Raw genomic sequence first — 27,759 nt, forward strand, 5'->3', positions numbered from 1 at the left:
CCCCTAGACAACATTGATTTTCTATTTCAGGGACTGTCAACACTTTAATGACTTCTCAGTTGAATACAGGATAAATGTGGCTCTTGCATCCACAAAATACATCTACCTGTTCATTGATTTAAGAGTTAGAAGTTCAAACCTAATTCAGAACATACACACTTTTCTGTTCAAGTGTTGCTCTTCTTGCAAATCAGTAAATGGCTGCATATAAAACCAGTTAGGATTCTGATAAAAGACACAAGCCACACAACACAAGCTATGCCAGCAGTACTTTCCCAGAACCAGAGAACTGGCTCTCTCCTCTGGGATGATGGCAGAATTGTTTGTAATCTAGAAGCTTCCAGCATCTGCCTTGAAGATATGAAAAGAAACAAAAAGGTATATTGAAGATTCTTGTTGTAAACTGATGAGTCTCACTTAAGATGCAAGTTTAGTTTTGGTTCTCCATGAGGAAAAAAAACCAACTGTATTCCTTGATTCAATCACAAGACTCTTGGGCTCCTTCATAAGCCTGCCGCTGCACAGTGATCTTGGACCGTTAGCACTCAGCATACTTCAACACAGGCTGAGGCTGAACACCAACACTTGTGCTACCTAGATTACCAAAAGAAACCTGGACAAGGTAATAGCAGCTCTACATAAATTAACTTATCCTACAGATAGCCTACCTGCAACAAATTCATTCAGACAGATCACCATGATGCTGAAGATGTATTGTTCTAGATAGCCTTAGGGGTTCTCCACACAATCATTGCAAGGTGTTGGGAACTCATGGAAGCCCTGTAAAACTACAGGTTAAACCTATCCATGGACATGTTTAGAAAGATGTTCTCAAACTGTATCACTCAACCAGTTTTGCTGATGCTCTGTTACCAGTTCCAGGCCTTCTGGGACACTTTGCAGTTCTGAGTAATTCTGCTCGTGTGCACGTTCCCACATCTAAGGACTATCAGATTACTGGTGTGCCAGTCTGGTCCAGTTCAGGTATGGAATATTTAAATTCTGTAAGCTAGGCTACAATATATACCTCTTCAAAGCTTTTATGCTGACTGTTGTGAGTACAGATGATACCTGGTCAGGCACAGAGTGGCAAAGAAGGGTCATGCAAACAAACTGATCAAAAGTTTTGGGAAAAAGATATGGATCAGCATTGTGAATCTGTTATCATCTTAGACCTTTGCATTGCCCAGTCATGGTGCTTTCTATAATTTGAAGACCTAAAACTGCATTTAGTGCAACTCTCGAATTGTGGTATAAAAAGTAGGTTCTGATTTGGTAAATAGGTTCCAGGCTGCAAGATCAATTCCTAGTTCATGAATATTCATATGGCAATCCTTTAAAACATTTTTAGAGAATTATAATTTGAGGATCACAGAATGGACTGGAAAGAAAGGGAAAATGTATGAAGTAATCTTTTACAACTGTTTTTCCTTTCCCTGACCATCCAAGACATCCAAGCAAATGCTGATGTTCACATACGCATTTCATTTTAAAGACCTGGTTTTCCAACATGAAATAGCAGTAGCTAAGTCATCAGGAGCTGTTTGGTTTGCTATGCTACTCAAGTCCCTGACTCTAACAGAAGAATAAAGGAGGCTGAAGAAAACAAGGCATGTATCACAAAAACAAAAAGTGAACAAACAGTCTGAAAGGAAATCAACTGAAAGGGTTGCTGTTAGCAAAATACTAACAAGCAGGACCCCCAGGCTCACATGAGGTCCTTAAACCTTGAATCTTTTGAGAAGCAAAGGAGAGGGCATCCAAGACCCTACAGAATCTTTATGCTGTGCAAATGCTACTGTATATTTCCCAGCCATTCAAAAGGATCACATTTGTACCTCAATGATTTTACAAGTACTCTGGAGTAAGAAAAAAACTGCTTCACAAAGCACAGCTTCCAGACCAGAGGCTGGCTGCTGTCCAGCCAGCAAGGAACACAGGCAGAGCCAACCAGCACAGACTCACTCTTAGAATACTACTGTAATATATTGTCCCACACTTGCCCACTTGGGATCAAAAGAAAATAATACTTGTGCCATGATCCAAAGTACAAAGAATAGACTGATATATTTTTTACTGCAACCTGATATACAGAAGCTAGTATCTCTGTGTCATTTTGATTCTACTTCTGCAAACTTTTCTCAGTCATTTAAGCACAGACTTGACTTGAAGTAGCTTGGGCTTGGATAACCAGCAAAATAACAACAAAACGTCATGGTACAGACACATTGCCACAACTACAAAACACTACACAAAGTCACTGAACTACATGAAACTATTTCCCTTCATTCTTTCCAAAACCAAAGCTCATCTTAAGGAACACTCCATTAATTTGTGTGTACTCCAAACGTTGAGATTCAGAATTCACAATTATTCTTCCTTACAGCTGGAACAGCACACTCACCTTGAGTCATGGCTTTTCTCTTACTATACTGTTAGGCTTCCAGCAAAAGTTAGTTATGGTCATTAAGTATGAAGCAGCAGAAAACCACTGATGACTACATGGTTGCTGAAAACCGTACAGGACCACAGTAAAAAAAACAAAGAGCTTAAAGGGGCTGTCTAAAAGGTCAACATCAGGAATTTACTCTTTCTGTTGAGTATGGAATGTGTAATTTAACAGTATTACCATTATTAATAAAATTGCTCCACCACTCTATAGTGCTTTCAATAAACTGATCTTCAGGTGTTTGTAAACAAGTCCACATATCAGAAAGGGAAGCTAAGGCACAGATACATTTGGCAGAGCTTTTTGATTTCCTAACTTACTAATTAAACTTAGAGGGTTTTGCACTGGGACACAAGAGACTTGTGGCTTATTTTCAGGTATTACAGCAATAGTAAAAGTAACATATAGTAACCTTACATGCTAATAATTAAAGTATTTACCTTTCTCAGAAATAGAATTTGAAGATGACCTACACATGCTCAATACAAGCACATACTAACATAATAAAGTATGTAGCTTTGGTGGAAAATTTTTAATGTGCTTAAATGACTTAGAAACAAAAGTTCTTTCTACAAAGAATGTTTTATGTGTATTTACTAAAAGGAGTGCAAGGAATAGCTTGGCACCAGAAACATAAGATGAGCTTCAGAAGTTTAGCAAGTCTCTTAAAGGGGTAACAGATTAGGAAACATTCTTCAAGGTCCAGAATAAGATAAACAATATAAAACATGAAGAACCCAGATATAATAGTCTAGCCTGTACTACTTGAGAGACAGCTCAGTGCCCAGGGCCATATCAGAAACTGCACAGATGAAGGCTTCTCCAACCTAAATAATTCTGTGATTATGCCACAGTGCTTCTGCCTGTGCCTAGTAAGAAAAAAAGACCTGCTCTTTCAGCAGGCAAGCGTTTATATATTGATAGACTCCAGGAACACAGAGAACAATATAGAAGAGCTCTAGTAATGCAACTTTTGTTTTCACAGTTGGAGAGAAGATGTCCGCAAGGAGAAGTAGGCCTGGGTTCTGACAAAAACCTTGCCTCTGCTTACTCGAAGTTGCCTCCTTCTGTTCAGTCTGGAAGGGGTTTTAACTAGCTGCTCTTCCTCAGCATTCAAATACTGTCCATGTTTGAAAGCAGAATCTAGAGGATCGATCATCAACATGCAGGCAGATTTCCACTTACTGCTTAGCAGTTTGGCCCAAAGGTCTCTGGTGTTCATGGAAATCTTTGCAAAGAACTTAAGCCTTAAAGAGATGGGATCACAGATAAACATTTAACACTCAACAAGTGCAACTGCATGAGCAGGGGTAGAGATTCCCAGGACAGCTTTCTGGGATGTATCCATGAATAACAAGTGTACTATCTTTAGCAAAGCTTAACTTGCAACTACAAGGTACCACTGAAAAACTAGCAAAACACTACAGCTGACTGCACTAAAGGCTGTTACTGTTATCAGTACTGCTAAAATTCTGCTCTTGGTCACTTAAAAAATATTATGGTTTGGGGAATTTATTCAGCCACATTTTACTATCAGAAGTGCCTGTGGTTTACAGAGCTAAAAGGACACTTAAGAGTGGTATGCTTCATTCTGTACAGACTATTGAATATTAGAGGTAGCTCCTAAAAATGAGACATCAAAATCAAAAGTTGTGGGACTCAGCAGGGCTAGTCTTTCATTCTGCTCTTTTCCAAAGTCAAGGAAAAGTCCACCAACACACAGAGGAAGTGGTTGTGCAAGTATTAACAACACTTTGGAAATGCACAAGGGGGAAGAAACCTCTCTCTATGTCTTTGTATGGATCACTAGAGAGAACCACTATTTGCAGCTTGTTGCAGAAACCTTTCTACGAAGTGTCCCCAATTCTTCAGTACCTGCTGTATGTATTCAATGGTAGAAACTAACATGTATGTTTCATTAACCAGCATGCCACTCTCAACAAAACGGACAGCTCCAATCCCAAGAGTAATGCATGCTCGATTTGCCGGAAGAGTCACTATAGAACCAAGACTTCCTGACCAAAGCACCTCCATAGCAAAACAAAACAAAACATTTTTCACAAGCTGTAAGCTGAAACTCATCAGGCCTTTCTAATCAACAGAAGATGTGTGCCAATGGGGAGAGAAGGGTGAACACCACAAAATCATTAGTCATCTTATGAAGGAAGTGGTGTAGTGGCTAGCTGAAACCCTGAAGCAGGACCAGGAGAAAGTCACTGAGAAGGAAACAGGCCAAAAAAGGCAAGGGGCATGGTGTTAAAGGACCAGCAAAATTGACAGTAATTACACCCAAAGCCAGGAATAGTCACTCTGAACAATTTGATTACTTCAAGGATTTACCAGAAAAAGGATTGCTATTGCTTTGTGGTGGCCTAAAAAACTGAAGAAACTCCAATCACTTTCATGCTGAAGTTGGTCTTTTGTTTTGTAAGTCTTCTCAGAGATCTGCCATTTGAGGATTATCATGAATTCAGTATCATGAAGCACGAGTTCATTCATGCACTTGCATTCATTTAAGAGACAGCATGACCTCTTACGTCATGTGCAAATAGCATCATGGCTGATGATGCCCTCTACTCATATTTTCATTGGTTACTGGACTGAACACTCATATTGACAGCATGATGCACAAGGTAGTTCAGTGTATGCGTGCCTGGGTGCAGGCACAGGGAGGGGGCTTAAACTGCTTCTCTTTCTGGTCTTAGGAAAGTCACAGAACAAGCAAGCACCAAATCCAAATCCATTTTGGTTTGTTTCTTCCAGATACACTGTCAATCTCCGATGCTGCCATGCTAATTTTACCGCCAAGCAGGTAACAACACAGGAAGAAAAGATATCCAATACCTACACCATCATGAAGGTTATTTTTCCTTGTCTAATGAACCTAAACAGGTGGGATGGCCTATTGCCTTCACAAGAGAGAGGAAGAGTAGTTCAGGAAGCAGGTGCAGGGAAGGAACACATACCTGTAGCAGAGGTTTGTCTTTCAAGACTCTTTATTCAACCTGGGCCATTAAGCAGGCTGTAAGATTTGGTGAAGAGGTTTCTCATGTGGTAGCTGTATATGGAAGGAGATACTGATTTGGACATCGGTGTTTAAACTAACAATATTACAAAGATGGTGTGAGGCTACACAGGGCAGAAATCAGGAGGTCTAAAGCCCAGCTAGAAATGAACCTGGCTTCAGCAATCAAGGATAACAAGAAATGTTTCTATGAGTACATCAACAGCAAAAGAAAGACCAGGGAGAGCCTCCATCCCCTGCTAGACACAGAAGGAAACATGGCAACAAATGATGAGGAAAAGGCTGAGGTGCTAAATGCCTTCTTTGCCTCAGACTTTAATAACAAAACTAGTTGTACTGAGGGAATCCAGCCTCTTCAGCCAGAAGAGACTGGAAGAACAACCCCTCCACAATCCAGGAGGAGACAGTCAGTGACCTACTGCATCATGTAGACAAACACAAGTCTATGGGACCAGATGGGATACACCCAAGGGTGCTGAAGGAGCTGGCTGGGGTGATCGCCAAACCGCTTTCCATCATTTACCAGCAGTCCTGGCTGACTGGGGAGGTCCCGACAGATTGGAAATTGGCCAATGTGATGCCCATATAAAAGAAGGGTCGGAAGGATGATCCAGGAAATTACAGGCCTGTCAGCTTGACTTTGGTGCCCATGAAGCTGATGGAGCAGCTCATCCTGAGTACCATCACACAACACGTGCAGAACAACCAGATGATCAGGCCCAGTCAGCATGGGTTTATGAAAGGCAGGTCCTGCTTGACAAACCTGATCTCCTTCTACGACAGGGCGACCTGCTTATTGGATGAGGGAAAGGCTGTGGATGTTGTCTACCTTGACTTTAGTAAGGCCTTTGACACCTTTTCCCACAGCATTCTCCTGGTGAAAGTGGCTGCTTGGGGCTTGGATGGGCAAACGCTTCGCTGGGTAAAAAACTGGCTGGATGGCCAGGCCCAAAGAGTGGTGAATGGAGTTAAATCCGGTTGGCGGCCGGTCACGAGTGGTGTCCTCCAGGGCTTAGTTTTGGGGCCACTCCTGCTTAACATCTTTATTGATGATCTAGACGAGGGGATCGAGTGCACCCTCAGTAAGTTTGCAGATGGCACCAAATTGGGTGGGAGTGTTGATCTGCTCGAGGGTAGGGAGGCTCTGCAGAGAGACCTGGACAGGCTGGAGCGATGGGCTAAGGCCAACTGTGTGAGTTTCAATAAGGCCAAATGCCCGGTGCTGCACTTGGGCCACAACAACCCCCAGCAGCTCTACAGGCTTGGGGAGGAGTGGCTGGAGAGCTGCCAGTCAGAGAGGGACCTGGGGGTGTTGATTGACAGCCGGCTGAACATGAGCCAGCAGTGTGCCCAGGTGGCCAAGAAGGCCAATGGCATCCTGGCTTGTATCAGAAATAGCGTGGCCAGCAGGGACAGGGAAGTGATCTTACCCCTGGACTTGGTACTGGTGAGGCTGCACCTCGATTCCTGTGTTCAGTTTGGGGCCCTTCACTACAAAAAGGACATTGAGTTACTCGAGCGTGTCCAGAGAAGGGCAACGAAGCTGGTGAAGGGTCTGGAGCAGCTTATGAGGACAGGTCTTATGAGGAGCAGCTCCTGGATACCGGGGGTATGGAGGCAAGTGTGCCCAAACAACCTTCAGAGAATGAAAGGCAGAGAAGCTACAGGAGAATATGTAAGGAACTGACAAATAATAAAGGCAAACGAATTCATAGGAAAGAGAAAAGAAGTACAGGCTGTCAGAGGCACAAGGCTAATGGAAAAAAACAGGGGCCTAGGGTAAATGCCTAGGGAACCCTGCTTCTAATCTGTTCTTGTTTTCAGACATAAGACTTTCAATATTTATCTTAGGTATAACCACGCCTCTCCGGCAGTTAGCATTTTGGGGGGGTTTTCTGTTTTTATTTGAGGTAAATTTAAAGTAATCAGAACTGACAAATGGTACCTAGCAAAATCCATGTCCCAGTGCACTAAGTAAAATGCACATAATTCCTCACTTCAGACACTGCCTTATTGATATGCTCACATGGGTTGAGTAAAAGGAAAAAATATTTTTCAATAGAACTTGACAGGCCAAGTTCTGGAGCTCAGCTTAGCACTCAAGTAAACACACAAGACTTTCAAAAAGGTGTTCAGTATATCTTAAGGGGTACTCTTTAAAAATGAGCCAAAAAAATTCACTTTGAATCAGTAAATCCTTTGAAAGTCTGGACCCTGACTGCACTTAACTGTCAGCTCTTAACTGACCTATTCAAAATATGCTAATACTTTTCTTTTTTTTTAAGAAAAACCTCCACAAAACCAAAAAATCTAAACCCCAATAACATGAAAATGGATTACAGTCCAGAGCAATGTTAGTTAACCAAGCACAGTCTTGAAAACACCTGCATGAACTTTATATTTAATTCCTAACATACTGAGCTAAAAAAAAATATTTAAGCTACAGTACGGTTACAACCAATGCTGTATTAAAGGAGAGAATTTCCTATTGCTGAAGAGGTAGAAATGAAACCTTGTAATTCTATGTTTGCGTTCAGTATTACTGACATACAAAAGGAACCATTTTATATTAATTTATCTGCAACTCATTGTCAGCCTCATGATTAAGAAGGCTAACCAAATTTAAATTATATATTAAAAAAAACCCAAAACATACAAAACTTCAAGAAATAGAAGACATAAGTTTCCTCGGAGAAAATCAATGAAAGGCAGATGCTCCAAGGCAGCTCAGATACTGTTTCAAGCAGACAGCATTTTATAGGGTAATTTTTTCTATTTTTTATAGCTATTTCTATTTTCACTGTCAAATAGAGGGAAAATTGTTGCAGGACACCCTTTCATCATTACCTTCTAACAAATCTCTCTTTGTCTTAAAGAACATTGCATCCAGCTGGTGACTAAAAGCTGGAATTACCATTTATTCACTATCAATTTATCCTTCAGCTTCACTCACCAGAAATGCCATCAAACCTGGTGTTTTCTTTGGTAGGCATCTGCATTCCTATTAAGGTACCAAAGCCAAGCAGTTTTGCCTCAGCCCTTGAGTTTTGCAATACTGAAAGGGCCCTCTGGGAAAACAAGTGTTTAACTACATGAGAGGGCACCTCCCTACTGAATAGCTATTTACTTTGGGTTGAAGAGGAGAAAAAATTTCAATAAAAGTCAAACATCTCATCTAATCACATGACATGGGTGCATACCAGAATGTTGGTTATTGCCTACCTGGAGACACTTCTTGGATACTTTCCTTTATGAAGAGAAAAGAGCAGGAGCAAACCAGTTATAAATATTTGGCAATTTTTTACTAATTGCTGTTGATTACAGTTACAGAAGACTAGAAAATGTGTAAAGCAACACTCTCCAGATATAGGAATTTGGATTCACTAAGCCCTACCCTATTTAGCTTGAATTAAAAACATCCTTTTGTTTCCAAAGTTGTTTCTTTTCTCATTATCAATCAGTGTTAAGCTAGGAAACAAACAGCAAGGTTCTGTTGAGAACTGAAGTTCCTGCTTTGTAAAGACTTGCTGAAAGTCCTTCTCTTGTAATTTTAAGCAATTTCTAACATGTGCGCATGTTCTTTTCTTTCCACAGACTGTAGAGCTGGCAGACAAAAGAGTGCAGAGGGATTTTGTGGTCGTTAAAATAAGTGAAATGTCTTAAAATGGAACACTGAACAAGAACCAGGTGCATTTCTGTTAACAATCCACTGAATTTAGGCAAACTAAAACAAATACTATTTTGGCCAACTATAACCTTTGATGCTTACCAGTTTTCTTTATTTAAAAACCAAACCAAACCAAAAAAATCCTGTATCTCAACTAACTCAATGCTGCACACACAAATGGCAGTATAGCATCTCAGTCACACATCCCAGAGTTATCATCTTAAGACAGAGTTGTTCCTTCATGGTAGATTCATTCTCTCTAGAATAATCTTAGCATGCTATCAGGATACTTAGAATAAACCTGAGATAAACCAGACATAGACAGTGCAAAAGGAACAGCATCAGTCATCTTTTCTTCCAATTATTCACCTTCTCTATCAAAACAAATTTTTGCATTTTGGCAATACATTTAATTTTTATTTTAATATCTCCAATATTATTTTCACAACACCTCAGAGCCCAGGCTTGTACCAGGATCTGCCTGTGGGTTCCACACAAACTGATGGTTCCTATCCAAAAGGAGACTTGCATTTTCAGCAGGAGGGGAGTGTTTGTTTTATCAACAGTATCTCTTACTCACTATGCCAAGTAATAAGCCTGAAAATTATCACTGAGAACTAAAAAAAACCCAAACCTCAACAGAAGATAAGTCAAACCTTTCCTATTTCCCTCTTCCCTCTGGTCAGGGGGAAGCTTCTTCCAAAACTACCTGTCATTTGGTATTTGAGAGAGAGAGAAATATTATTAAGTGTAAAGCATATGAAAAGTTTTCCAGGGAATGGGAAGGGATCACTTGTTTCTTTCAACTTTCTGTTCCCATAGAAAATACTTCATCCTCATTTACCACTACTCCCCCTCTCCCTGCCCCAAATGCCATAATTACAAGCAGTAATTGCTTTTACTAGTTTTTAATTATAACAATAGCTACTAAGCCCACATTAGTTTAGTCCATCACTTCAAACTACTCCCAAAATAGTATCATGAACAATCCCAACCCCCAAATCAGTTTAAATATAAAAGAGACATGTATGACCTTAGCAATCAAAAGGAAGACAAGACAATGAAGTGCAGCTGAAAAGTATGTGAGCTACAACATCCAAGTTATAAACTGAAAAACATGATCATCAAGAGGAATTGGGACACATTTAAATCTCTTGACATAAGAGAAGATATTACTCATTTGTGGTCACAGGTGGTATATCTTTGTGGTCAACTTGCTATAGTGGAGCAAATGAGCAACCTTTTGTAAATCTATATGCATCTATTGTATGGTAAGTGATGTCTTGAGGCAAAAAAAAAAAAAATAATATAAATGGAGTACTCAGCAAGATCAAAAGTAATTTTTGTTCCTTCCTGCCCACAAAACACACACAGATTTGATGAGTACTATGACTTTAAAACCACAAGAAAACCAATGGCAACTATCTCAGACTTCTACATGGCAGTAGGAAGACCTTCTAATTCTTGTGGTTCCAATTCCTATGTTTGACTGCATACTTTTAAATCAGCATAACAGAAGTCTCTGTGCTAACATACTGCTCGAGAAGGAGGAAATCTGATACAAACTTAGAATTAGAAACTTAATAAAATCTTCAGTCTGTTATGGAGGACCATTAGTGCAATATACAAGAAACATTTCCCAAGGGATGTGAAGAAAAACAGTATTTATGAGAAGAAATTAAAATAATTTATTGCCTTCCAATTGTCAAAATTCCTATACTGTTAAGAATGAGGGATAAAGAACTAAATCCAGAGAGCAAACTGGCCAAAGCCTGACTATATTCAACACAAATGTACACAACCTTATTACCATCAAAAGGTTCAAGATCATTTAAAAGGCCATTACTTCTGTCTGCAATACTGTATCATGCCAACAAACCAAGATACTTTGGGTACATTTTTCTTTTATCATGTCCTTTCATCTTTTGTTCTTTTGGTAACAAGGCCAAATAGGTATAGGATTTCAAAAGAGACATACTGCTTTTCTGTTGACTTCTAGTTTTCCATTTGAACACGTAAGCTTGGAAATAGCCATTCCACACATGTATACCTACAAAGGAAATCCTGTTCGTTTCACAAAGCTCTGCTGTAGCCTTCCTGCCCACCTTGATCTGGAATTTCATAAGCACACATTTTTGAAATGAACAAAAAGGTGTATAACTGTAATAATCATCTGTCACACTCACATCTCCTTATTCCTGTTGAAATTCCTGTGGGAAAACAGGGACAACTAAAACCTTGAAAACCAGTTCCCACATAAGGCTAGGAGTTCAACTTGACATGGAATACAGAGTGTCTGTTTCAGATCTATGAGACTTCCCTGAATCTTAAACATACCATCACTGTTATGCAGACTTTCACACGCACCACATCTTGTACCTTAATCTTTTCTGAGATACAGAAAAGATTCTCTGCCTTCGGGATTGTAGCTAAAGGCTTCAGGTTAGGTTTTTTACTTTGCTCACTTTCTGCATGTGAAATCAGCATCTCTTAGTGGTCATCTCTCACTTGTGGTGAAAACTAGGACTCAATACATCTTCTTAATGCAAATAACACAATATTGAACCGCTGTAACAAACCACAAGAGATGTCTGTCTTGGTGTTTATAAATCCTATGTAAAAGAAAATCTAAGCAATCTATGTCTACCTCAAGCAACAGCCTAAGATCACCTTTTGCTGAGTACATATCTCATCCTTAAAAATCTAGTTGTCCCCTGTGTATGTGCTTTACCCCCTCCTCATCTTTTGCCCAGCCTATGCAGAGACAAATGGTCTGCCTGCAATTTGATTGTTGAGCATCACAGGGTAAAAACCCCACCTCCTAAATGTTTGCTTGAGAAAAGAGTATCTAGATAAAACTCATGTTCTTATGGTATATTCTCTAGCTTCAACTGTAGTGATTTCTCTGCAGATGCACAATAAACTTATCAAAATCTATGCTAACACACCATATTTATGTTGTATCTCACGTAATTAAAAATATATGGTGTACACAAATTACACATAAAATACTATTAAGTGACATGTATGACTTCTGAACATCAGGGAAACAAGGCAGTTATACTTGTGAATGGTATGTGATCAAGTCTTCTACAGGAAGTGAGCAGCATATAGTTCTGTATTTTCTAACAGTGTGCTGCCTACACATTTATCTCTGCTTTCAATTTCCTGTACCTACAATGAAAAGCATGAGGATTGGAAGGTCAGATCCATCTATCCAAACAATGTTAGCAATTAAAAAATATTTGACATCAATACATTGCTTGCTGAAGGCTATGTATATAAAAAGGAAGGGGAAGAAGATTGGGGGGGGGGGGGGAGGGGAAGGAAGCACATTATATGGAAGCATCCTGGGTAGAAACTGAGACATCTTCTTCACCCAAGACTCCGTGACTCTGATGTTAGTCCTTCTAAGATACTGCACAGTCTTATCCAACTATAAAACCTCTGACGACTCCTTATGGAGTTCTCTACCTACCCCATGTAACGGTGCCAAATGATTGTTTTCTTTCACTCTTTTCCCCCAGTTTTCTGCAGATAGCAGTCTGCTGTAGAGTAGGAAGTACTCCTGTACAAGACTGATGCAGTGGAAAGAAGTCAAGCTCCCAGTATGCCTCTGCCCCCAAAACCCTTACTGATGTAGCCATTAGATGGTCAGCGCTGAATTCAAATTACAAAAATCAATGGAAACTGAGCCTAGAGAGCAGCTAATTAAGTATCCTAGCTCTACTTCTCCCTCATTTTGTAACAGGAGTTGTGAAAACAAGAATTTTGGCATCCATTCAGTGTTTCTCTCATGTTTTTACTTGGAACAATGTCAGGTTTGCATGTGAACTGAGATGTGCAGACACAGGTGTGACATTGTAAGTCCTTACAGGAAAACTATATCCATTAAAAGCACAACATTCACTCAAGCAAAGCATCAGGAAAGCATCCACAATGGAGTCAGAATCTGAAGGCAGCTACTGGAGGCTTTCATCTTCTGCATGTATCAGCAGATTACAGAAGAAGAATCTAAGAAATAAAAGGGCGATTCGGAAGCAGGTAAATTTATGAGCGGAAATGCACAAATGTGCACATCCTTTACAGCCTAACGCACCTCCTGCAACAATCCAGGTAACACAGGAAGCTTACCTACTCACCACATCATTTTCTTGGTCTTAAAATTCTATATTAGGATTCCAACTAGAAGTTTTAGAACAAAAAAAATTAAGAAAATTTGCAAATAATAATGTAACTCATATCAACCAGTTGTGCCTTGGTCCAATTCAGTGCATTAACAAGAATCTCTCTTGAACAATACTACAGCTTTCTCTCCATTACGGCCACTAAAGCTAAACAGAGAAGGGTAGACAGCTACTTAACACATCAGTGAGTCACATTAGGTTCAAGCAAATGAGCTCTCCTTCCTCCCTTTCAAACACTGGCACAGTTACGAAAGGTTTTCCCTTGGTCTCATGTGACCCAATTACTCACCTTCCCCATCAGAGTTCGTGTTTTCATAGGAATCCCAGCGTATTAGTGGGTCTGACGTATTGTAATCTACTATCACTCCATGGTCCTTCTGAAGGTGTTCACATCCTAAAAAATAAACATTTGTTTGAGATCAAAAATTATCATGGCCACATTTGTAATGACATACACACATATGTATGTGGCCTTCTGACAGAAGTTTGCTCCCCAAACTTCAATACCGTATTCTGAGATATAACCAGCAGCAATAGGGGAAAAAAAATTATATAAACCAGCTTAAAAAAAAAGCTTAATTTATGTTCCATTACAGAAGGTACAAGCAGAGAATTTTGTTTTGAGCTTCTTGATTATGATGTAGCTCTGATAACTTGGATCAGCCCCTAAACACCACACAGATGATCCACCCAGCCCTATAGGCAGGCACGATAAAACAAATAGCTTTTCAGAATCAAACCACAAATATCTATAAAGAGATGGTACTAAAGGAATGTTAAAGTAAGACTTTGTTACAGATTATCATTCTGATACTAGAGCAACTTAATCACTTAGGATGAATAGGGAGAGCTGAAAACTGCCTCTCTGTGTCCTTCCCAGTTCCCCCAGGGCGTCAACTACACTGTTTCATCCACTCTCCAGCCGCCTGGAAGAACCTGAGATTGGGTGGCTTGCCTTCAATGTGTTTGGCTGCACTTACATACGCTCTGCCAAACACACCTGGAATTTTCATCAGTAACCCACATTTTTCTACCCTTAACAAGGCATAAGATAATATGCAGCTTTTAAATGTATACCATGAAGAATTTAGGTGTGGTCCAGTGATTCAAAAGCAAAGCACAGACATCAAGAACTCATGACCTTGGACATGGCTTTGACACTGATACAAATCAAATCAGCTTTCTGCCTTTGTTCCTCTATCTAGATAAGGGAACAAAGAAAACCACTTTGTGGCTGTGTCTCAAAAAGGTCCTATTGTAAATTGTTCTAAAGCAGCAGAGTGTCATGCACATGCTGTGACTTTCAAAACAAGGATAGTTAAAATTAGAAGGACAAGAATGCTATTGTCCTGTACCTTTATATCCAGGCAGAAAAAAGCCATCTGTAGAGAGTTTCTGTGATGATATTTGTCACAAGACAAATTTCTGAAGTTTTTAACCTAATTATTTAGGTGTCTCATCTTCTTGGAAAGTGCATTCTTTCATAAGAATGTGCATTCGAGCTACACAATACAAGAAAGATATGAATGAAGTGAAGCAAGTTCAGAGGAGGGTGACCAGGACTAAAGGATTTGCCCTGTGAGGAAAGGCTGAGGGACCAGGGCTTCTTCACAGAATCATCTAGGTTGGAAAAGACCTTGAAGATCATCCAGTCCAACCATTAACCTAACACTGACAGATCCCAACTACACCATATCCCTCAGTGCTATGTCAACCCAACTCTTAAACACCTCCAGGGATGGGGACTCCACCACTGCCCTGGGCAGCCCATTCCAATGCCCAACAACCCGTTCTGTAAAGAAACACTTACCAATATCCAGTCTAAACCTTCCCTGGTGCAACTTGAGGCCATTATCTCTTGTCCTATCGCTTGTTAATTGGTTAAAGAGACTCATCCCCAGCTCTCTGCAACCTCCTTTCAGGTAGTTGCAGAGGGCGATGAGGTCTCCCCTCAGCCTCCTCTTCTCCAGACTAAACAACCCCAGTTCCCTCAGCCGCTCCTCGTACGACATGTGCTCCAGACCCTTCACCAGCTTCGTTGCCCTTCTCTGGACACGCTCGAGTAATTCAATGTCCTTTTTGTAATGAGGGGCCCAAAACTGAACACAGGAATCGAGGTGCGGCCTCACCAGTGCCGAGTACAGGGGTAAGATCACTTCCCTGTCCCTGCTGGCCATGCTATTTCTGATGCAAGCCAGGATGCCATTGGCCTTCTTGGCCACCTGGGCACACTGCTGGCTCATGTTCAGCCGGCTGTCAATCAACACCCCCAGGTCCCTCTCTGACTGGCAGCTCTCCAGCCACTCCTCCCCAAGCCTGTAGCACTGCTGGGGGTTGTTGTGGCCCAAGTGCAGCACCCAGCATTTGGCCTTATTGAAACTCACACAGTTGGCCTTAGCCCATCGCTCCAGCCTGTCCAGATCTCTCTGCAGAGCCTCCCTACCCTCGAGCAGATCAACACTCCCACCCAACTTGGTGCCATCTGCAAACTTACTGAGGGTGCACTCGATCCCCTCGTCTAGATCATCAATAAAGATGTTAAACAGGAGTGGCCCCAAAACCGAGCCCTGGGGGACACCACTCGTGACCGGTCGCCAACCGGATTTAACTCTGTTCACCACAACTCTTTGGGCCCGGCCATCCAGCCAGTTTTTTACCCAGCGAAGCGTTTGCCCATCCAAGCCCCAAGCAGCCACTTTCACCAGGAGAATGCTGTGGGAAAAGGTGTCAAAGGCCTTACTAAAGTCAAGGTAGACAACATCCACAGCCTTTCCCTCATCCAATAAGCAGGTCACCCTGTCGTAGAAGGAGATCAGGTTTGTCAAGCAGGACCTGCCTTTCATAAACCCATGCTGACTGGGCCTGATCATCTGGTTGTCCCGCACGTGTTGTATGATGGTACTCAGGATGAGCTGCTCCATCAGCTTCATGGGCACCAAAGTCAAGCTGACAGGCCTGTAATTTCCCACATCATCCTTCCGACCCTTCTTATATATGGGCATCACATTGGCCAATTTCCAATCTGTCGGGACCTCCCTGGTCAGCCAGGACTGCTGGTAAATGATGGAAAGCGGCTTGGTGAGCACCCCAGCCAGCTCCTTCAGCACCCTCGGGTGTATCCCATCTGGCCCCATAGACCTGTGTATGTCTATGCAATACAGTGTGGAGATGAGATAGTCTTATGTGGGACCTGAGAGCAGCTCCCCAAAGGCCATGGAGAAGACAGAGCCAGGTGAGAGCAAGGTGGAATGACAACAAGGAACAGATATAAATTGAATCTAGAGAAGTTCAGAGTCAATATAAGGAAAAAAATAAATCCACTGTGAGGACAGTCAGACATCGGAACACTCTGCCCATTGAGGCTGTGAAGTCTCCATCCTTGGAGGTATTCAAGGTTTGACTGGACAAAGCTTTGGGCCACCTGCTCCAATCTCACAGATGACCCTGCTTTCAGCAGGGGATGGACTAGATATATCCTGCAGTTTTTCTATGATTCTATAATATTTTCATATGTGGAAAAGTAATTTTGCAGAGATTGTAAATAAGTATTTCAAGGTGAACTCTTTCCTAGCCAGTTAATCCCTTAGATAGCAACTGAATACAAATTTCCGATTACTTAGAACCTCACTTTCCAGCAACTTGGAGCCTGCTAAAAAACACACCTCTGATTTGCCATCTAAGGAAAACTTGAAAAAAATTGTTATCCGTTTTCAGATACATCAGCTGGCCTCTCTTCAAGCACTTACTATCCAGAAATGTTTAGAACAAGCTAGACAAATTTATTTATAAAACTGTTTTTCTTATATGGCTTTCCAACAGGCTGAGATCTTCATGTTCAGTTGGACATAATCCAACTTCTTACTGGCTGCTACTACAAGTTTCTAAATGATCAAACTGGTGAGGAAAAAAAAAGAAAACATGCAATTTACAGGACACTGAATGGGAATATATATGAGACAGTTAAGAATATTTGGTTTTCATTCATTCAGGCAGAATCCATACTTTTTGAGACACCACAAGATGAGTGAGAAATCCATTAATAGAATTAAACAAATATAAAGCAAGTTCTTATTGCAGGTCCTAATTGTCTATGATTTTAGCCACATTACAATAGAATTCTGGAGGCATACATGATATACCCTACAAACCAACTTCAGAGCAGAAGCATTTCCAGCAAAACTATAGCTGTATCTCTTTATGCTAAACTGAAGACAGTCCAAATTTCACCACTGCAGACATAATCAGTTATGACAACATTCAAAAAAGTTTATGGGATAAGCCACTGCTGTCACTTATGCCAGGCCAAGGTATCTATACTATGCATGCTTTACACAGATATACACATATGTTTTCTACTAGTCATCAGCAACTGTTCTGGTATAGTTTTAAAACAAAATCTGACTGCTCCTATGCTGATGTAAACGAAGACTCTTCATTACATTTTTCAAATTTCAACGAGTAATGATATTACATATTTTAACAGTAAAGTTGAATTTCCGATCTTCTACAAGAAAAGTGGAATAAAAGAGGAAAAAAGATTTTTTTTTTTTTAAATTATACATTTCAATGTGGTTTATTTTCAAACTAAGCAATTTTGTATTCTGTATACTCACCTTGAATTTTCTCCGGAGATCCTGAAAACACTAACTCTACTTTGCCGTAATCAGGGAAACGGTCATCTGAAAACCAAGGATAGTATTTCAGCAAACGATCTCCCAGGAAAGCAGTTCCAAGGCACTCAGAAATCAGGATTCTCTACAGTTAACACACTTACCCTCATCACTCTTCTCTTCTCACTTGCAGTTTAGTGATTTGCTTCTAAAAAAGCCACATTCTTTGCCCCACACATTCTCCAGAAAACACCACATAAGTGTCAGTTGAGAGTTTTATTTACTTCCAAGAACAGTCAAAAGCAGAAGAGATATACAGTTCTTTGCAAACCTCTCTCTAGACAGATATGGCTGGCTTTGGCTTTTAAAGGAAAACACACCCAGGAGCAAACTAAATCTGTTCTCTGTGTTCTAAACTGCAATACTTGACCACAAAACTTTTGTGTAGCCGTATGTTGCAGGAAAATACATTTGATTTTAGTTTGCTAGTAACTTAGGGTGAGGAAGTTACAATTCTGCCTATAAAAATAAAACTCAAATAATAATTTGGAAAATATAAACACAACACATTTTCAAATGTGTCTGAAAACTTTGCCTCCATTTTCGGATATTCTGAAGCATATAAGAAGATCTCCATACTCAAGCAGACTAGGTCACAAACACAGTATCAAACTTTGTGACTGTTTTCATCAGCCAAAAGAGGGATTGGCTTAGCTCATCTTATTTCCTGTAATGGTGACTAACAGAGTCACCATTTTAAACAAATGTCTGGTTTTTTTATAAATGTCTGAGGAGGTAAGGACTACGTAGGAACATCTGAATTATTTTGACAAGTTAACTCACTTGAAGAGCATTTCTTCTCATTAGGGGTTTTCCTGTGTTACATGCTATGTGTAAAACCAACACAAAGCAGTCTCCCTTTCCCTAAAATTAGGGATGGAGAAAAAAACAAGAATCCTTTTAAAAACAGGTCCTAAAGATGATCATCACATGCACAGGCACACACATGCACCCCCGCACACATACACATCCAACCAACCACAGAAGGCAAGTACCTTTATTGGCATTGTCCAAATCCTCTTTGCCAAACACGAGGCCATGTCCTTGAATAGCCCCAGTGTGAAACTGAAGGCGAAAAACCACATCACGAGTAGCTGACCGGTATTTTTTGTGATAACACTTCAGCTAGAAAGAGAGAGAAACATGTCAGGAAGTAATTTCTTACAAAGCCGAACAAACGTGTGTGTATGCATTAGTTGCTAAGTAAAGCAGCCGCAGAGCAAATTCCTGCAGACACCTCTGATGTTGTAACAAGCAGTGTACGCGTTATTCAATCCTTTAAAATTATACAGGCCCAAGGCAAGATAGTTCTGAATGTGTAAAAATAATAATTACTATTTTCATCACTATCCATCACCAATCAGTAGATTATGATTCAGAATCACAACATTCGTCAGTACAATGTTGGAATGCTGACTTGTATCCATACTTCTTCACAATACCAAATAAATGTAAAACTGAATTACAGCACACCCATTTCAAAAATAACTGAAGAATATGCAGAGTTTTTAGAAGCAAGCCTGCAAGCTGATTACATCTATTTTAGTACTTTTAAAAAACCTACTCTAGTGATGACAGCAACCTGTTTTATGTTACTGTGGGAAGTTGGTAGTAGGTTTTGACACCTTGGCTAGAACAACACAGAACTCTGTAAAAATAACATTTCAGCAGCTAAAGGTGAACACAATACACCTACTCTCTAACACCACCTTCCCTTAGACTAGACCTATGGATATTTTACCTACTAATTCTCTGAGTCAACTGTAATACAAAGCCACTCAGCATTCTTAAAGGAATATATAAAATTCTGGTAACCTTAGTCATAGGACTGAAAATTTTATGATACTATCCTGGTGATATCAGGATTTCATGATAAAGAAGATGGCACTGAGATGCATTAAAGAGACAATAAAAATCACCCTTTTTTAAGGCAGACTGAGAAGAGTGTTCTAGACAGAAAATACTGAATAATTCTGGACAACTTCTAGGACAACTTCTGAAATATTTCAGCTCATATACCAGAGGTGGGTTTTTTCAGGTATTCTCTACACAACCCACATATTCCTCCAACTGGTCAAGAGTTTTGGCTTTGCACATGTCCTGGATTTACTCAGAAGTTTTTTGCAAAATCGTGTTATAAAAAACGCTGAACCTGGATCAGTTCAGAGAAATACGTAGTTCCTACTTTTTTCTACTTTCTGATTCAAAGTAACAGCCTTGAATAATTTCAACTTAGCATATCTTAAACAATTTACTTACATAGAATTGTAATTGTTTATGAAAATCTGGCTTCTCTTACAAGCAGTAACGCCTATACCCGGGATACCTAAAACATCTTTTAGTGCTCAGTATACATAATAAGTTCTCAATGAAGTCTAAGCTTAACTTCAGTTAAGTTCTGACTTCACTACCTTCTAATGCCATATTCAAGAATTAATGCAAGCCACTGTAATATGCTGTGAAATACCTACATGCATTTACAGATGTTAGTGCAGCTTTTCAACAGCTGTGGCTGGGCTGTATCACCACATACTATTCACACAGTGCTAACAAATTCTCTAAACTTAAGACAAGCAAGTCTAGACCAGAAATACTTTCTGACCATATTCCCCCCACCATTCATTCCACACATTGCTCTGTCCTTTCAGTTTAACAAATTGAAAAGCACAGCAACTATCTTTCTTTGCTTCCTCTGTGCATAACTGTGTTTGACAAGAGAGAGAGCAGAGACTTAAAATAATAGTGCTTCAATTCAACCAGTTATTTACACACAGGGAATTACACACACTATATTAGTGCACATAAAATGTTTTCTAAATACTGCATGTGCTTGTATAATCAGAAGGCTTTTATTTGATATCACACCTTTTTGAGTCCCAAAACAGTTCAGAATTACTTAGGTATTTTATTTATAGCATATAGTTCTACGACTGTGCGTGTTACCTGACAGATTACAGGACAAGGGTATTTTAATGCCTAGTTACAAATACTCCCCAAAGAAATTTTTATAAAGAAAATAGTGACACAGGCCTTACTGTACTTGGTGATGCTATGAAATGGGAATGCTGAGAGCAATTGTTTCGGCTCCTAAAAGCCTTCTAGTTTGAGTTTTAAAGGAATTTTGATTCCTATAAAACTCAAGAATGATGACTAAATTAACTTAATAACCTGCTTTGTAGTCTGTGTGCAACCATTTGCTCTATTATTTTTTTTTACAAGAATGCAAACCAGGTCAGAGACTGTAAACTAAATAACACAGTACTAGATTTTATTCCATACAATGAACTTACCATAATATCTCCCTTCAAAAGCTGGGCAGGGTCTATAGCAATGCAGATTCGGCTTTGATTTTCTGGCCCTACGCTACTTAACAGGAGAGAAAAGGTAAATAAAATTTATGGTTTAAAGAAACAAAAACAAACCAAAAAGACTATGCAATTCTGCAATTATGAGAATTAAAAATTGGATTAAAACATAAAGGAAAATGCTTACAACTTACTATATTCCAGATGTATAAACTGGTTGCATAGCCTGGTATAACTTCAGAAAAGGCCGGCAAGCTGAAAAGAAGTCAACAGAAAAGACTGTTTTGTAATAATTTTCCTTTACTTGAATATTACAACTAGGAAGCTTCACGCACATCCAGACTGAGCAAAGTGGCACACAAGTGGCACAATGTTGACTGCCAAAATATCCTTCAAAGCAAAGTTGGCTTTGACAGATTCATTTTCGTGAAAAAAAGTATTTGATTATATCTTATGAAAAAGTCACTTTTCCCCTGATCTTCAAACTAGTTCTGAACTGGGGAGAAGGGCATTTTAACAGATTCTGGTAAGGAAAGAAATAAGGATCACTTTGCTCCTTATTAAACTGTCTTCCTTCCCACTTTCTCTGCAGGAAAACAAAATTAAGGGAAGAAAGAGACTGGCCAAAACAAAGCAAAAAAACCCAAACCAGAATAAATAATCCAACCAAAACAAAAAACATTTTCAAAATTAAACAAAATATTTGATCTACAGGGTTTTTTTAAAACTCTTAAATCCCTTAAATTTCTTATTAGAACAAGTAATACCTTGTCTTTCTTGAAATAGTTGTTTTAGAAATAAAACCAGACCAAAAAGACTAACCAACAACAATGGAGCATTTGAAATGTCATCAGCATAAATTTGCAGAGACAGGTGCTTTTAACTCTCAGATGATAAAAATACACAGTTATACTCTTTGTATATGCTCTAGCACAGTATCTTGGTTTAGTATCCTCATTTTAAAGCCACTTATTATATCAGGTTGCCTTAGAATCACACCATATCCAAAAGGCTTTCCTACAGAAAATCCAATCTCAAAACAGAAAAGAGATGATACTTATGATTATGTTTATTTCCTAAACAAGGAGGAAATAACTGTGAAATCTGACCAGGTTCTCAGCTCTTTTGCAGGGACTGGGATCACAGCTGTGCAGAAAATAGGTAGACATGAATAGCATCGACTTTTCATTTAATGAGGAACAAGAATTTGATTTCACCTGCTGTAAATATTTACTCTTAGGATATTTCTCTTTTCCTGGTTCTTTTATTGGGAATATTTGGACTGATACCAAGGAGCATCAACTTGCTCTTAGATTCATGCAGGCTTTCTAGAAAGCTCCAAAATGAAACAAGACTTTGAGCCTACACTTGGATAGGAAAAGTTAGGTAATTTACCTCCACCAGCATCGAAGCTCGGGATGCCATGAAGGATAACATAGTGCAGGAAAAGGGGGGTTGCATTCATTTTCACAGATCCAGATAGAAGGCCACTTAAGAATTGCACGTATCTAAGAATAAAAAATTATCTGAATTAAATAAAAACAGCAATGCTACCAGGGAAATAAATTTTTTGCACATTCATATTTCTAGGCTATAGGGAGTGAATAGCATTGTGACATTACACACGAGTCCAAAAGAATAATCTTCACAAAATAGCATGAAAAGACACTTTAATTTACCACTTTATTAAATTCATGCCTGTTACATTGGTATTGTTGATGTCTTTATTTTAGTTTACATCACTACTCTAAATAAGAAAGGAACCAGCAGAGATAGTAAAGTCAATCATTTTGGTATACATTTCTAGTTGCAACTGAAGGTCTCAATTGGCTTTCACAGCAGCATGACATGGGTCCCACTCCATCTACAGTGAAGTGCCCTTGTCAGAAATCTTAGCATTAAGGCCAATGCAGGCAAATAACATCTTCATGATGAGAAGTGATCTCATTCAGCACCAAACAGAGGAAAATGACCATAGCAATGTCAAAATCATTGTATTTCTGCTATTTAATACCTGGTTTGGTCAAAAGCTCACGAGCAAGTACATGCAAGTATCACTACAACATGTGTTAAACAAAATCCTCCTATCTGCTTAAATAACCAAGGGAAATCAGTCTCCTTTAATTTTTTTTACTGGCTTTTGAGTCCCCATGACATGACCTTCATTTAACTTCACTTTCAGGAATGTACAGAAAAACTAAAATCACCTTTTCCCCCATTTCTGCATAGATCTCATTAACTGATCCCTTACTGCATGGTCCTGGTAACATCGCGGCTAAAGATACCCTGTCCAACGACAGCTTTATTACCTCAGAGCAGAGGTTTTATTTTATAGACAGCTAGCAAAGCTTACTTTATTTTGAAATAATAAGAAAAGACGAATTTGCTTTTTGGTTTCCTCCTTCAGTCTTTCTGAAAATATTTGGTACATCAAAAGCACAAATTTACAAATTGTCACACCTATGTGACAAAAAACAGTGTGGTAAAACATTTTGTCAGTGACCTCTCAGACTGAATGTTTTCCCTCTACCACTACCTGTCTTTAATTACCCTAAAAATTTGACTGATTTTTGAATACCTTTCTCAAGGCAGTGCATTTAAGAGGCTTATAGGCAGTTGGCTTGTTTTTGAGAAGCACGTTCAAAGATTTATCCTGAAGGTTTATGAGAAATTTTTTAATATGAAGGGTTTGTATCTGAACTTCTTATTCAGGCAAACCTCCAACTGTTTATCTGAGAATAAGTATCCACTTTAAGCACTGCCAGAATGGATTCAAAACAGAAGACCTGGTCTATAGTTACTTTTCTTGACACTGTTACAGCATTCAACTAGCAGTGGGGAAAAGCTAAGTGATATTTTCAGGACTGATGCACTTAATGGCCACAATTTATTTTTTTCTGGATAAAACTTAGTGGAGAGAAGTTTCAAAATACAAATAATGGGTGTATTCTTTCAAATTTTATCATTCTGATATTCACCCAAATTATACCTCTTTATACATCAACTGGATTTTAATAAGGACATCACTAATTAATTATCCAAGAATGGTTTCAGAGAAAAAGCACCTTTGAAAGGTGATTCAAGCCACTAACTGATGAAGATGGGATCAAAAAATTACTGTAAAATTACCCACAAGTATTACAGAGTTGGCTTTCCTTTCTCTGCAACAGGATAAGTAGCCACTGCCAGGCCAGCCAGAGGTAGAAAAAGCCAGGTCCAGGAGAAAAACGGTTCTGACAAATGGTTTGGAGAACCTCCTCTGTTCTCATAGGGAGTGATGCTCCAGAGTGCCTGTGTGTGCATGTGTCTGGAAGATGGTAAGGGCAGCTCAAGTTCAGTCCTGCCGAGCCAAGACGCTAATTCCATCAGTCAGGAGGTGAACAGAGTCTCTCTGAGACTTCTGCTCCCATCACCCAGAAGAATTAAGCAACTGTGCTTGAAGAGGGTAGGAAAGCTAGATATCACCGTTTACACCTATTTCACCTCTAGCTTTAGGGCTCGCATACGAATCACCTAAGTTAGAAGCTTCCTCTCAACATGGTCATAAAAACTGCCTTCATGCACAATTCACAGAGGCTGCTTGTGAAGGTCCTTGGCTCCTATGGAAATACGCCTGCTGCATAAATCTACCTGATGAGAAGATTAAGAACATCTATTTCCTTTTGCTCCTATGGTTCACACTTCTCTATCTGGTCAGCACCCTCAAATCCTTATTATTAAAATGCAATACACATATATATGCAGGCATAAAAGTGACGAGGAAAAAAAAAAAAGAGGCCAGTTAACTTCTAGTTATGAAAAGTTTATTTCAAGTTTAATGGAATGCTGTGTTACTATTTTTCAAGTCAAAGAGCTCTGCAGACCACCAAATGGATTCAAGAAGTAGCAGAAGAGTTTTGCTTCTTTAGAGATTAACAGAACCAAATGCCTTACACTTGTTGTTACTGCTTATTTTTCCAGTTTAATTACTAGCAAAGCCTTATCCTTTAAACAACTTTTAAAAAACCTACTGTACACATGCTGATTAAGACCAAAACCAAACAGTAATTACTAAATCAAATACAGTTGATATTTTATATTTCTAAAAGAAGATTCACCTATATCTCAATTACTTGTCTGAGGAATATCAATCTCTTTTGGTACAGAATCCTTCATTACCTCTTGTCAGTAAGCTAAATGCAAACCCCAGAACTACTCACTTTCCAAACTGCTTACTTTGAGTCCTAACTCAACCTTATTCATGCAGACAGACTGAAAAGTTAAGACGTCCAAATAGACAGAATGAATAATGCGTGCTTTGACAAACATTTACTAGCATGGACATAGGGCAGATGCATAATCTGCAGATCCTTCAAACAAGAGTTACTAAGATCTTTATCGCACACTAATCAACACAGATTCCGTACACATCATTTATGCCACAGAAAAATGAGTTTATTATTATCTTGGAGCAATCAAGAAATAAGATTGTGGCATCTCTTTTTGTTAGCAAACAATACAGTAAGAACACATGTAGATATCAGCGTGGTACAAAAGGTCTTATCTCTCTTGGGCTATGTGCAGGAACTGAAGGAGAGATCTCATCAATCAAGGAATATTAATATAAGATAAAGTGTTGAGAGTTCAGGAATCACTGGAGGATCTTGTGGAAATAACCTTCACATAGCAGGGGAGAGAGTAATGGATAGGGACAGAAGATAACAATGACATTTCTTATTGGTATGAATCAGAAACAAATTAAATACCTTCTTTGGGATGGCTGCATTAAAGCTGAAACTTTATCATCAAAGAATTTCTTCATAGCAAATCTGTCTAGAGCCTGATCAGCACTGTCAAAACAGAGAAAGAGATACCATGTTATATCAGCTTGGGGTTATCTTGGAAATTCAGCAGGTTACTGCTTGAAATATGCCAAAATATTGGGAAGGAAAAAGAAGGAAAGGAAGGAAAAAGAAAAGAAAGCATCATCTAACCAGCAACTCTGGCACTTACAGTCAGACAAGAATGTTTTTTCCACTGACACCTCCTCATTTCACAGCTTAAGGAAGTTTCCTTCCTGAGGCAAAGCACCCACTCCCTTATTCAATTAACTGAATTGCATATTTCCAACACGAATACGTTAAAGTCATAATGCAGTAAACTTTAGCAAAGCCAAGCAGCTCAGGCTGAAAAAAAAGGATACTTGCTATAATTTCCTGAGAGTGCTACTGGGGAGTTCTCCCTGCAAAATACAGATTTATTCTCTTTTTTAAAAAGAAGCAGCAACATTATGGGATGAAAACCACTGCCTAGCTCTGACTGTAGTATGGTGCATGAGGTGCAAAAGATGCCAGGCTAGAGGATCATTTAAGCAGTGAAATAATCCATTCAGTCTTTGTTTCCTGTGCCCTGAGCCACCAACAGAGAGAACGTTTAAAATGAAAGTGTCGATCTTTGAAAAAGAAATGTTTTGCATCAGACAACCACAAACTCTTCAAACACACAATTAAGGAGCAACATATTCAGAAAAATACATTTTCTTCCGTTTTCTATCCTAAATGGCTCTGATGTGGGTCTTCTGCATCTGTGCAGAGAAAGGCAAGAGGGTATAGAAAAAAGAAACAGAAGTGCCAAAAATCAGTTAGAATGCTGTTAATCACAAATGCCAAGTAACATACTATACTGATTCTGTCATATCCATACCAGATAAAAACAATGTGTCTCTTAACAGATGTAGCTGACAGTGTTAATTAACATCAGGACATAAAAAAAAGCAGAAGTTTCAAAATAATTAGACTCTGGAATCTCAAATTTTAAATTCCACACCTAGTTCAACCTAAATGAGTTCTGAAGAAAAAAAACTGTACAAAGTATACATCTGCATATCAGGCTAAAAATGAAATGTATACCTTTTCTAAGAATTAATCAGAAGTTACCGATTGTCTTGATGGGGTGCTGGATCAGGCTGTAAAGTTATGCCTTTTCTTCATGGATGTTAAAGATTACATAGTGTGTGCTTATAATATTGACCCAAAAACTCTCCTTCACCCAACCCAACATACATCTTCACTCACACTACCACCCAGAATTTAAGCAACCCACTTGTAACTGGCCAAAGACTGGTAGTACTTCACTTGTTAAAACAGAGTTTACCAACTACTACAATGAGTTCTGTTTGCCCTCATTAAATTTGACAGCACATTATTCCTTTCTAAATGAGAAAATCAAATATTTATAACATATTACCAAAAGGGGGTCGCATCATATGGCTTTTCACTAAGCCTACATTTTTTGGCATGTGCATGCAGACAATTAGGAACTTTGTTTAATGTGAACATCCTCAGTCTTCCAAGTACCATTTCTGACACAGCAGCTGGCACACTCTCAAGACCAGCACCTGCAGTAATTTCTGCTTCTGTGAGGTTGCTGTGTACCATTTTGAAGAGTCTTGATAATGCTACAGGTATACAAAAGCTA

The 27,759-nt window shown here is 39.2% G+C and overlaps 1 protein-coding gene across 5 annotated transcripts in view; it reads right to left on the bottom strand.

The window, feature by feature from the left end:
* The window catches only part of TNS3 (tensin 3), a 241,567-nt gene that overhangs the window by 82,356 nt on the left and 131,452 nt on the right, over positions 1–27,759 (bottom strand). For 4 of the 5 annotated variants that reach the window (XM_074830359.1, XM_074830370.1, XM_074830339.1 and 1 more), the window contains 7 exons: positions 26,049–26,132; positions 22,699–22,811; positions 21,498–21,558; positions 21,289–21,364; positions 18,994–19,123; positions 17,942–18,007; positions 13,618–13,722 (listed from right to left, as the gene is read on the bottom strand). In XM_074830359.1, the coding sequence (XP_074686460.1) occupies positions 13,618–13,722; positions 17,942–18,007; positions 18,994–19,123; positions 21,289–21,364; positions 21,498–21,558; positions 22,699–22,811; positions 26,049–26,132 (635 nt within the window). The remainder of the gene's footprint in view (positions 1–13,617; positions 13,723–17,941; positions 18,008–18,993; positions 19,124–21,288; positions 21,365–21,497; positions 21,559–22,698; positions 22,812–26,048; positions 26,133–27,759) is intronic. The other variant, XM_074830348.1, reaches the window with a different exon arrangement.

Source organism: Strix aluco, chromosome 1, assembly GCF_031877795.1.
Source record: "Strix aluco isolate bStrAlu1 chromosome 1, bStrAlu1.hap1, whole genome shotgun sequence".
NCBI classification, from domain to species: Eukaryota; Metazoa; Chordata; class Aves; order Strigiformes; family Strigidae; genus Strix; species Strix aluco.